The 12,163-nt window shown below is 34.9% G+C and overlaps 2 protein-coding genes across 6 annotated transcripts in view; one reads left to right on the forward strand and one right to left on the reverse strand.

Annotated features, from left to right (window-relative positions):
• The window catches only part of LOC107627023 (kinesin-like protein KIN-4A), an 11,207-nt gene extending 1,113 nt beyond the window's left edge, over positions 1 to 10,094 (forward strand). The window contains exons 2-27 of one of the 5 annotated variants that reach the window (XR_002359254.1): positions 884 to 1,030; positions 1,115 to 1,270; positions 1,473 to 1,726; positions 2,280 to 2,467; positions 2,612 to 2,736; positions 3,232 to 3,268; positions 4,360 to 4,451; positions 4,552 to 4,659; positions 4,743 to 4,856; positions 4,985 to 5,060; positions 5,146 to 5,202; positions 5,411 to 5,523; positions 5,934 to 6,029; positions 6,320 to 6,433; positions 6,525 to 6,641; positions 6,724 to 6,804; positions 7,208 to 7,279; positions 7,467 to 7,560; positions 7,636 to 7,667; positions 7,884 to 7,981; positions 8,054 to 8,149; positions 8,234 to 8,455; positions 8,632 to 8,791; positions 9,110 to 9,262; positions 9,339 to 9,635; positions 9,781 to 10,094. Coding sequence is in view for 2 of the 5 variants with exons in the window: in XM_021118774.1 (XP_020974433.1) it covers positions 884 to 1,030; positions 1,115 to 1,270; positions 1,473 to 1,726; positions 2,280 to 2,467; positions 2,612 to 2,736; positions 3,232 to 3,268; positions 4,360 to 4,451; positions 4,552 to 4,659; positions 4,743 to 4,856; positions 4,985 to 5,060; positions 5,146 to 5,202; positions 5,411 to 5,523; positions 5,934 to 6,029; positions 6,320 to 6,433; positions 6,525 to 6,641; positions 6,724 to 6,804; positions 7,208 to 7,279; positions 7,467 to 7,560; positions 7,636 to 7,667; positions 7,884 to 7,981; positions 8,054 to 8,149; positions 8,234 to 8,455; positions 8,632 to 8,791; positions 9,110 to 9,262; positions 9,339 to 9,551 (3,015 nt within the window). In the remaining 3 variants the exon portion in view is untranslated. Of the gene's footprint in view, positions 1 to 883; positions 1,031 to 1,114; positions 1,271 to 1,472; positions 1,727 to 2,279; positions 2,468 to 2,611; positions 2,737 to 3,231; positions 3,269 to 4,359; positions 4,452 to 4,551; positions 4,660 to 4,742; positions 4,857 to 4,984; positions 5,061 to 5,145; positions 5,203 to 5,410; positions 5,524 to 5,933; positions 6,030 to 6,319; positions 6,434 to 6,524; positions 6,642 to 6,723; positions 6,805 to 7,207; positions 7,280 to 7,466; positions 7,561 to 7,635; positions 7,668 to 7,883; positions 7,982 to 8,053; positions 8,150 to 8,233; positions 8,456 to 8,631; positions 8,792 to 9,109; positions 9,263 to 9,338 lie in introns of all 5 variants that reach the window. The other 4 variants (XR_002359251.1, XR_002359252.1, XM_021118774.1 and 1 more) reach the window with 4 other exon arrangements.
• LOC107627037 (probable inactive receptor kinase At5g67200) overlaps positions 10,269 to 12,163 on the reverse strand; it is a 5,491-nt gene continuing 3,596 nt past the window's right edge. The window contains exon 2 of the mRNA XM_016329920.2: positions 10,269 to 11,212. Within this exon, the coding sequence (XP_016185406.1) occupies positions 10,683 to 11,212 (530 nt within the window). The 3' untranslated portion in view covers positions 10,269 to 10,682. The remainder of the gene's footprint in view (positions 11,213 to 12,163) is intronic.

The raw sequence follows: 12,163 nt of genomic DNA on the forward strand, positions 1-12,163 counted from the left end.
CACTCAAGCGATAATTTTTTGTTGAATTAATTTTATTAAAAAATTATCCAAAATTTTCAAATTACTTCTACATTCTACTCCTGCTATCAGCTACAACCTCAGAAACGAGATGGTGAGAGAAGAGGGGAAAGGTGAAAAATAATCGTATGTGTTCATTAATTATTAAAATTAGAATTCACACATATAAGTCTTGGTGGTGTAGAGTGTGTGGAGGCGCAGAAGGGTTGGTGTCCGTTTGTGTTTGTGAATCGTTCGTATTTGTGTGTGTTGATAGTGATGTTGATGCTATTTGTGGATAAAAATGATAGTTTAGCACCTTATAAGTTAACACTGAAGTATTACCGAGATTTATTCAATATTACATAATTACTTTATCAATTCATTAATCAATTACTTAATGACTTAATACGTTGTTGGAATTTCACCATCGCAGGTAAACTCAACGCAAGAAATTTATAGGATAATCGCTTCTTTATTTGAAGCCTAGACACCCTAATCACGTTTAGAAAATTACTCTATTATTAAGAGCAGGGAGTAAAACGATTATTGCTGTAAGTGAGAGGTCATCATCAGTCAAAATTAAAGTAAAAAAACATGTTCCCTCTAATATGGATTATTGCACATTAAGATGGACTTAAACTCCGTACGGTACTATGACATGGATTTACTACCATATTAGTTGAGTTGCAGTTTTATAGATGCATTTAATTACATTTTCATGAATGCTAGGATAAATAAAATGCCAATTGATTAAAATTTGCTTGTTTTGAAGGTTGAAACTATGGAATCATTCTATTCTGATACTGTGTCACTTCACTGTAATATCTATCAGTGACCTTGATAACCTTCACATTTTTAATGTGTATTTTTTTTGGATGATCAGGTCCAAATTGGGTCACATTTCTTTACATTTGATCATGTTTACGGAAATGGTGGGTCTCCTTTGGCTGATATGTTCGAAGAATGCATTGCCCCGTTAGTTGATGGCTTATTCCAAGGATATAATGCTACTGTACTTGCGTATGGCCAGGTGAGATCGATCTTGCATGTTATACACTCGAAGTTGGAAAAGACCATTCTATTCGTTTGTATCTGACGCACATATACTCCACAGACAGGATCTGGGAAAACATATACAATGGGAACTGGCTATAGTGACAATTGTCAGACACAGGCTGGATTAATTCCTAAGGTTATGAATGCCTTGTTCAGCAAGATTGAAACACTAAAGCATCAGACAGAATTTCAGTTGCATGTGTCCTACATTGAGGTATATTATCCATAACTTTGATAGTGTGTATTTGCACACTCTTGTCAAATATTTAACATATATAGTGATTTGTTCATTAAAATTTGAATCATTTGATTATAAACCCGCCTAAACATTTTATGAATTATGGATGATCCATGTTAAATGGATTTTCCTTGCAGCCGTTTGTTTTGAGGACTTACTTGTACAATTTATTTTACAGATTTTGAAGGAAGAGGTGAGGGACTTGTTAGATTCTATATCTAACAGTAAATTGGAATCTGCTAATGGCAATTCTGGAAAAGCAACTGTTCCTGGGAGAACACCGATACAAATTCGTGAAACCTCAAGTGGAGTCATAACACTGGCAGGATCAACTGAAGTTGCTGTGAGTACACTACAGGAGATGTCTACTTGCTTGGAGCAGGGTTCTTTAAGTAGGGCAACAGGAAGTACAAATATGAACAACCAGTCCAGGTAAATAATGTGCTCTCAGTCTAATGCCAATTGTAAAAAGATGTTAAATATGTCATTTTATGCTCGAATACATTGAAAATTTGAAACAGCTTCACATTTTTGGTGTATATGTCTGGTGATGTGTTTACATTCTGTGTACTTTTCCATGCTGACAACATCGGAATATTAGCTAATACATTCGTATTAGTTTAATTTTGAAAATTGCATTCAATTTTATGATGAAGATGAGCACGTCACGTAGTCATTCTTTATATTGAAAAATCACATGTTCTCTAGATAGGAGGGCACAATAATTTTGATAAGTTTTATGAAACACAGTATCATTTTGTTGGTACCATAGTTATCAATAATTTGGTTTGGGTGGTACTGATGTTTTTGAAGATAGTTTTTTTAAATCCTTTTTCCTAGTAGAAGTAGGCTTTGCACTTTAGCTTTTTATGGTGATTTCCATTTGATTTTAAACTCAAACAAGAAGTGATAGAAAAGCTTTATTTCTATGTTTTCCACCATAATTTTTGTTATCTAACAATTGTGGTTCCCTTTTTGTATTTAGTCGGTCACATGCCATCTTCACAATCACACTAGAACAGATGCGCAAGCTCCATTCAATTTCTCCCGACAATGACTCTTCAGACGAGGATATGGGTGAAGAATACCTTTCTGCAAAGCTCCATTTGGTAGATCTAGCTGGATCTGAGCGAGCTAAAAGAACTGGTTCTGATGGTGTTCGTTTAAAAGAAGGTTGGTTATACATGACAAGCTTGAATACCTTGGACATTTTTGTTTCAAATTTCAAAGTTCTTTGACAGCCTCAGTACTGCATTAATATAAAATGACAATGGTAAGGACTCACTAGTGATATTAACTAAATGTTTTGGTTAATAGGCATACACATCAATAAAGGTCTCCTTGCACTTGGAAATGTCATAAGCGCATTGGGAGATGAGAAAAAGCGAAAGGAGGGTATGCATGTCCCGTATCGGGATAGCAAACTCACTCGACTTTTGCAGGTTAGGCTAACATTTTTTGGTTTGACATAGTGGTTATGTCCTTGTGTGTTACCTATAGGATAGCTTTTAGACTTAATCGTCTTTGTATTTTGCTCTTTTGAGAATCATGTTTACCATAGCTTTCTTATTTTTATGCTATTATGCAATTTTTGAAAATTTGTTCTAAGGACCATCTCTCTTAACATATCTTCCTTACATATTCATAGTTTGATTTACAGGTTTAGGTCTCATATACATTCTACTTCTGGCCAATTATTGCTTTGAAAATTTTTAAAGGCATTGAACAAAAAGTTCATATAAAACTTTATGGAACCTATAAATAAACTTGATATGCGAAATCATAGATACTATTTATCAGTAGCAGCATTTTCTATATCCAAGTCTGTAAGCTTTGACTTGTAACTTTATACATAGTAATCAACATATCTATCTTTAGTTTCTTAATGTCCATCTCTTAAGAGTCTTTTGATCCAGAATTCCTCGTCCTTGTTGCAGGATTCACTTGGTGGAAACAGCAAAACTGTCATGATAGGTAATCATTGCTAAAAGTTGATTCATTAATACAACTGATGTGTGTTTAAACCCTTCTCTCTCTTCCCTTGGTTAAATCCATTGAAACTATGAAATGTTCCTTTGCTTTCCTTAGCTTCATTTTGTTTCATTTGAAGCCATCTTATTTCAGCAGGGAAAATCTTTTTCTATTAATGTATAATCTAGTTCTTAATTTCAAGTTCCTGTGTTAATAGATTTAGTGCTTGGTCTATGCGGACAGTTAATTTTAAATAATACTTGGTTGAGTTTCCCTGTTATACTACCACAATATCATAAGGGTAGAGGAAGTATTTCCATCTTCCTTTTTAATTTTTTAATGAATATTCTAACAAAACTTGCCTCCTTTGCATCCATTTATGATACTCTTATACCACAAAAGAGCAGAATTGGTCAAGTGGAAATGACGCTAGGAACACATTTATTATTTACTTTCGTGATTGAAGTAGGGGGGTGACAAAACAGCAGTTTGATTAAAAAAATACAAGATGAAAGCTGGGTTTGGAAAACTTTTACTTTTCGAAAGTAGTTTATTAAAGCTGACTTTTAAAAGATAGTTTTCCAAAACTTGTAGCATCAATTGTGTTGGGTAAAACAATTTTTAAGATTTAGAAAAACCATAACAGACATGAATATAAAGATAAATTTGAATATTTATTAATATATGAGATTATATAAGACTTTTCAATTTTAATAAGAACAAGCTAACTTTGAAAAGCACCTCCTTAGGTGCTATCAAAAGTACTCCTAAATTTTAAAATCTGCATGCACAAACATATGATCTTTTTTTATTTATCTATCACAAAATGAAGTGCTTTGAAAACTTTTATTAAACCAAGCCGAATTTTGATGTTTACATGTCTATCACTGTCATTCTTATAATCAGATAAAAGTGTTTTTACCTTTTGACTTTATGATTAATTAAAGATATCTTTCTTCTTTTATACATAGTTTCTACATACTGCATCATGTGTATATTATTGCCTCCTGGAGATATTATTATAATATTGTTTTCCTGATCATAATTCCAATTTTACCTGCTTTTTAATAACGAAAGGATTCTCCTTTTCCCAGCTTGCATTAGTCCTGCCGACATCAATGCTGAGGAAAGTCTCAATACTCTCAAATATGCAAATCGTGCTCGCAATATTCAAAATAAGCCTATTGTAAGATTCTTGGTTCTTTGTTACTTTAAGTTCATGTACAATCCAGCCGTTGAGAACCAGATCAAGTTTCTTCTGTTACAATATTTGTTGTTAATTTCAGGCTAATCGAGATTTGATATCCAATGAGATGCAGCAAATGCGTCAACAGTTAAAGTACTTGCAGGCTGAACTTTGTGCTCGGGGAGGAACTCCAGCTGATGAAGTGCGGGTATATATCATCATAAACTTTACATTTGAATTACCGTAAGATAAGTGGAGCCTAATATATAGCTTGATGCTCCTGCTCTACAGGTTCTCAAGGAAAGGATTGTGTGGCTTGAGGCGACTAATGAGGGCCTCTCTCATGAACTTCATGAATATCGCAGTAGATGTGCTTTTGTAGACAAATGTGAAATTGATGAACCAGTATGTAAATGGGAAAAAATTTAAATTTTCTGTTACTTTTGCTTGTATTTATTAAGTCAATGTCATTAAAACAACCAGATGATCATAACGGACATTTATTTTTATTTCTTTTCCCCTTAATTTCTCAGGATGGTCATATTTATCTTGAAAGACACTTTCAGAGCTCTGTTTCATCTGATCATCCCATGATTGAAAGTATATCTGGTACACGTTTTTTTATCTGTGTATTCTGAGCCATATGTTAATTTCATAATTTTAAGAAATGAGATTGGAATTCAGAATCTTGCAGAGAGGGATAGGATCAATGACTCATGGCCCTGCATCCTTCTTTCAGAAGAATATAGAAGTATTTTTTTCCTTGTCCTAGTAAATAGTCTCTACATAAGTGTATAGTCAGGGACTAGAGTCTATGCATCTCTCTTATGAAAATAAGCAGTACTTTGATACTGTGTTGTTATATTATGTAACCAAGGCTGAGTAATTTCCGACTCTGTCCATCTTGGATTGTCCAGAGAAGCTATTATTTATGTTTTCTATTTCCCTACTTTTATCAGGTGACGATTCAGGTGAAAGTGATGAAGCAGTAAAGGAATTGGAGCATGCACTTTTGCAGAATACCATGGATAAAGAGATGAATGAGTTAAATAAGCGCTTAGAGCAGAAAGAGGTTTCATTTCTGAAATTTGTTCTTAGATTTTATGGATGTTCTTAAATGCTTCTTAACTTAGGATCTAATTACCATATATCTCAGAAATTTTTCTTTCAAATCTGATGGCAGAGATGTGAACATGCAATTATGTAGATCTTCTTGTCAGCGTGGTTTTTCTCTTATCCACAACCTTAATGGCTTTTGCCGAGCTCTTAGAATGCCTTTGAAAGGTTATATTAGGTGTCAGCTGAGTAACTTTCATCAAAACAATATTGGAAGGCTAAAAACAAAAAACAAGTGATATTGGAATGTGCTAATTGTTTTTCTTAATTGGTCCTTATGCTAATATCTTGGGGTCTCAAACAGTAAATCGGTAAGTGTTCCATTTTATGGTGTTTTAATTTCCATACATTTTTACTTCTTTGCAGTCTGAGATGAAGCGCATTGGAATTGATACTGAAGCACTCAAAGAGCACTTTGGGAAAAAAATTATGGAGCTTGAAGAGGAAAAAAGAAAAGTGCAGGTTTGGACATAGTTAGGTTTAAATACTTTTGAGATAGCACACAAACGAAAGGTTTTTTCTGGTTTGTTTTATTTTTTGTCTACATTTTTTGTGTAACTTGTTTTTAAAATTTTGTAAAAAAAGCAGTCGTGAAAATAAGAAATGAAGACAGTAAACAGTATTTTTGTCATGTTTATGTTTTTCTTTTCACAATTATGAAAACAGAAAACATAAGAATGAAAACAAGGAATCAAACAAATCCTAAGTGTTTATTTTTCTCTTGTTTACTGATTCTGGAATGATAATGATAGCAAGAGAGGGACCATTTGTTGCATGAGGTAGAGAATCTTTCAGCTAATATTGATGGACTAGCACAGAAATCTCAAGATGTTCGTGGCCAAAAATTGAAAGCACTGGAAGCACAGGTAATATCTCGATATTATTTTCATGGTAATTGTCCTTTTCCAATGTTAAATAGTTTCTGAGTTATTTATATATTAAAATCTTGAACATCAGATTTTAGACCTCAAGAAGAAACAAGAAAACCAGGTGCAGCTACTAAAGCAAAAGGAGAAGAGCGAAGAAACTGCAAAAAAATTGCAAGCTGAAATACAGTACATCAAGGCTCAAAAGGCACTTGTGTTTAATTTTTCGAGCTACTTAATTATTGAAATTTTTTACTTTGTACCTGATATTGGATTTATGAAAACTGTAGGTCCAATTGCAGCATAAAATGAAGCAAGAGGCAGAACAATTTCGACAATGGAAGGCTTCTCGAGAAAAGGAGTTACTTCAGGTGATTTGCTTCTATAAATATGTAATCAATATTCTGTTTTCTTGTTTCAAAAATGCAGTGGAACTTTTAGGCCTTATAATAATTAGTGCTTAATTGTGCACAATATACAAAGTCCATGTCTTTCTGAAGGAACATAGCATGCGATAATTTTGTTGAATGCTCTTTGGTAATTGTTAAGTCCTACATTGTTTAGGGATATGGTAATGATAGCCTTTATAAATGTTTGGGCATCTCTCCTTGCAGTAGTCTTGGGGTTGAGTTTGGTCAGTTCAATGATAAATAGTAATGTTTTTTGAGTTTTATCTCATTATTTTCTCAAAATATATCATGTTTCCTATTAAAGAGAAATATGCATGCTGGTCTCATCCACTGTAATTTTGATCTCCAATCTAATTTTAAACAGTTGAAAAAGGAGGGGAGAAGGAATGAGTATGAAAGACATAAACTTGAGGCTCTAAACCAGCGCCAAAAAAAGGTAAGATATAAAATTTAGTGTTTTCCATGTTCTTTTGTTGCCAACATAATAGGGGCATTATTTCCTACTGTGTTGAGTTCCCTGCATGGAAAGTCCCGAATGGGGCCTCGAAGACGGGATAATACATGCGGGATGGGGATGGGGAAAAAGATTTTAGATCACTGTTCACTCATTTTCTTGTTCTCAGGTGCTTCATAGGAAGACAGAGGAAGCAACAATAGCCACAAAAAGGCTAAAGGAATTATTGGAAGCCCGCAAATCTTCTCCACGTGAAAACTCTGGTAGAACTTGACAGGGAATTATTTCTCTTTTTTACTTTATATACTATTTTCCTAACTATTTGCTGCCTCTTTCAGCTTATTCAAATGGACACCTTCAACCTGGGCTGGTAATGATCAATTCTTAGCCTATGCAGTACTGCTTAAAAAGCAACTAAGCTTGTTATGCTTTTCGTTGCTGGTCTGCTTCTGTTCTACTTCTGATATCTTTACCTACACATCAAAATTGTGATGTTTAAATACACATCTTTCATATTGGCTTTTTTGGTATTAAATACTTTGCGCAAATCCTTTCTAAAAATTTTTAACATAATTTGTATTCCTAGGTTAATGAGAAATCCCTCCAAAAATGGCTTGATCAGGAGCTTGAGGTCGTGGTACATGTGCATGAAGTTCGTGCTGAATTCGAAAAGCAAAAGCAGGTGTAAGTGACCACAATTGTTTTCTCCTTTTCTCCCCAAGCATACAATATAATATTGATTGAAACCTTTTTCAGCCAAGCTGCATTGGAGGAAGAGTTGGCTACACTGAAACAAGTCCATCAGTTCTCGGATTGCCAGAGTATCCCTACAGGACAGAACAAATATTCCAGGTAGAAATATTTTCTTGCATGTGTATTAAGGCACATTGGGGACATTTTGGAGTATATAACAATTTATTTTCCTCCATTTGTTAGATTATTATCCATGCCACCGGATGTAAAAGTCTCAAGAATAGCTTCTCTTGAGAATATGCTGGGCATGTCTTCGGCTGCTTTGAAAGCCATGGCTTTACAACTTACAGAGGCTGAAGCAAGGGAACGTGCATTAAGTAACCGTGGACGTTGGAACCAGTTACGCTCAATGGGAGATGCTAAGAATGTGCTTCAGTACTTATTCAATGCTACAGCAGAAGCAAGGTGCTTTTAGAATGAATCAGTTTAAGCTTTTGTAGATTGTCACCCAGTTGACTAGGGAGTAAAGACAATAATTCACTAAGATGCACTTCTATTTTTATTTATTTTATTTTCTTTATTGTCAATGTTTAGAGGATTGTTACCCAGTTTAAGCTTTTGTAGTCTATTTCCATTAACAGGTGTCAATTGTGGGAAAAGAATATAGAACTTCAGGACTTGAAAGAGCAAATAAACGAACTAGCAAGGCTACAGAAAGAAAGTGAAACACAGAGAAAAGAACTTCTAAAGGAGCAAACACTTAAGGAAGAAGCTGTTTCTGTCGCCTTGAACACATCAATGGTGAGATTTTCTATTCTATCAGCAATTAGTGAGCTTTATGTGGCAAATATTTTAACTCCTACAGCATACAGATGTAGATTATCAGTACATTTGAAATAGATTAGAGCAAGATGGTTAAGTTCTGTAGGATAAAGTACGTCTAATGACCCAGATGATTTTGAAATGATAAACAATATTTTAAAACTTTGAAACCTTTATTTAGCCATCACTAAACTGCTTATCTAATCATAGTTTCTTAACCAAATATGAGTACTTGAATCTTATAAACTTAGTTTTCATTAATTTAAAATATATTAAGTATTTGATTGAAACCAACAGGAAAACTCTCGGTCCTTGAAACACCTTGCGGATGAATTGAGTGGCCCATTGTCTCCCATGTCACTTCCCGCAACAAAGCAACTTAAATTCACCCCTGGAGTTGTTAATGGGTCAGTTACAGAGTCAGCTACTATTATGGACAATGGAAGAAAGGTACCCCACTATATGCTTTGTTTGTACACCAATTGTGTCATGTTTCGGTTAAAAGCAATAATGGTTTTCTATTCAGATGATACCCATTGCGGAGTTGTCAGCAAGGAGGCTAGCAGCTGTTGGGCAAGCTGGAAAACTTTGGAGGTGGAAGAGAAGTCATCATCAATGGCTGATACAGTTTAAATGGAAATGGCAGAAACCGTGGAAACTTTCAGAATGGATCAAACACAGCGACGAAACAATCATGAGGTCAAGGCCTCGAGCACAGGCCTTGATCAATGCTATGTGAGTTCGAGCTCATAAGGACATCATTGTAACTCCAGTGCTTGCTCTCTGTTTCAACATGGCTTGGCTAAAGCTCAGATAGTTGTAGGTAATCCACAAACAGTTTTTAACATCCTAGACAACATAGTGCTCCGATAAACATGTTGCATTTTCTTTCCATAACTACCTAGAGGAGTGTGCCACTTGAATTCTTTAGCACTGAAATTGTTCTCCAACTTGCAGTGTGTATACAGGCAATAAGTAAATTGGAAAAGCTTGCTGAGAGTTTGGCTGTTGGAAAAGGCTGTGTTATGGTCATTTGTGTATGTTGTAATTTTGTAACGACACATGTAGGCGTACGCTGACATTTAATAATATCATAGGAAAAATCAGTTTTAGTTTTAGATAGTTAAAACCAAAATGGTCCTCCTTTTGCATGTACTACAAAAGATATTGCAAGATTTTTTGTACAGATAAACTAGTCCCCAAAATTACTCATATTATGATGTTAGCTAATAATCTTTCATTCTTGATGCTTTTTATGAATTTATCAAGCTCTGTTGCAGTATTTGGTCGTTTATTGTGTCAAACATGTTTGTGAATGCTTAGTTCGGTATCCTTTTTATTTTTTGTATATTGGCGAAAATGTAAAGAAAAAATATTAATATTTCTCTTCTAATAATTACTTCCAATAAAAAATATTACTCAAGAAAAATAGCAAAAAGGAAAAAAAAAAAAATTATGGCAAACAAGTACTGGAAACCCTTTTTCTTTTCTTCTTCAAACATCCATGTTAAAATAAGAAACACCGAAACCAGCTCAAAAATTGAATAAGCTAACACATCTATATAAATTATTTGTCAAAGTATCATTAACACCATACCAGCCACTGCAGACAGTAAAATTGTGATATATCCCACGATTCCGCATTTTTACTGGGTAGTCTGTCGATATTACGGTGAAAGATGAGTGTCTAATCCATAAACTTGCCTTCAAAATCACTCTTATACGTTCCATTCATTCTTGCCAAGAAGAGTTGACACTTGACACAGTACTTCCATTGTAATGCTGTGTGATTTGTTCTCAGCAAACAATCAAGCCAGACTTAAAAGACCCAAACTATAATGAAAAGCGTTTAAGTTGCGTGTCCTTAGCTTCATGTTGCGCTCTCCTTTATTTCCTGTATCATCTTCAAGACTTGCCACATTGCCGGTCTCTGCTCTGGTGAGGTAGCACTGCAAATACTGGCAACCTCTGTGAGCATTTCGAGCCGGTTGTCTTCGCTATCATCGTCGTCCCTCATTGCTCTAACCCAGTCTTGCAAATCCGTTGGCACAAGCACAGGGTGTTGAGAGGGGTGTTTACCGGTCAAAAGCTCCAGCAGAAGCACGCCGAAAGAATAGACATCAGACTTGGAAGATGCTCTGCGGCTAGACTGGCGGACTTCTGGTGCTTTATAGGCTGTGGAATCGGCATCTTCAGCGACCGAAGAATCTGCCAGAAAGGACAAGCCGTAGTCTGTAATGCACGCTTCAAAGTCTGCTCCAAGAAGGACATTCGAGGATTTTAGGTTGCCATGAATTAAGGATGAAGCTTGATGTACATAAGCAAGTCCATGAACTACATCTTCTGCTATTTTCAAGCATGATGTCCAATGGAGGGGCTTTGCCCTTGCTGATCTTGAGCCTGGAATAATACAGCAGCTACCTTAGTTAAGAAAATATCCTAGGACATTAAACGGGCAATCACATTGTTTTCCATTCATCTTATAAGTTGATATCAACTTCTAGTTACAAAATAAGTGATTCCAAATAATTCAGAAGTGATTCCAGTATCGTAGCAAGGACCATAAAGGATGTGCTAGAGAAGGTCGAAGTTTCCAATTGTCTGCACTCGTTTTTCCTTTACCCTATTCTTGTTTAAAACTGGTTACCAAATAATGAAAACTACCTAGTGTAAAGTAAAAGTTCTGCCAGAACTAGTGTCAAATAACAATCTTTGTTAACTGTATAATATTTTTTTTTTTGTCAGAGTTGACTTTTTATTTTCTTTATCCTTTATTCCCTCTAATTTAGTAGCATTGCTGATAAGAGAATATGCAGACACAGAAAGAATTTATTGATCTCAACGGGGAAACAAGCATGGGTATGAAATAGTACCCATGACTTAGAAACCCTAAACTGTTTAATAGAACAGTTTAATAAGAAGTTCAATAGAACAATGAGTCAATTAAATGAAGCATGGTAGGTAGTCAAGAAGCCCGTAACATAAGGTCAAATCAGACACTTAAACCTAAAATGGTCCTACTGCAGTCGCAGAAACAGGTAACAACCTTAATAGTCCAACTCCGTGATGTCGGCATTGGAATTGATGAGATAAGTGCTACAGTGGTACCACACTCAATCCCAGACTTAGAAACCACACAAAAACAAACAAACAATGCTCGTTAATGTTTACCGAACGCAATACCAAACTATTTTTTCATAGGCTACAAAAATACCAAACTTACCACACTACTATTAACCATTGTCTTCACGCTACCACAATACCACAGGTCAAATTTTACACCTTATAAGAATAAGTTGTATTATATTATATATCTGTATATATGATTTATTATTTTATAACACATCAGAT

This window comes from Arachis ipaensis, chromosome B01 (genome assembly GCF_000816755.2).
Source record: "Arachis ipaensis cultivar K30076 chromosome B01, Araip1.1, whole genome shotgun sequence".
In the NCBI taxonomy this organism is placed as follows: Eukaryota; Viridiplantae; Streptophyta; class Magnoliopsida; order Fabales; family Fabaceae; genus Arachis; species Arachis ipaensis.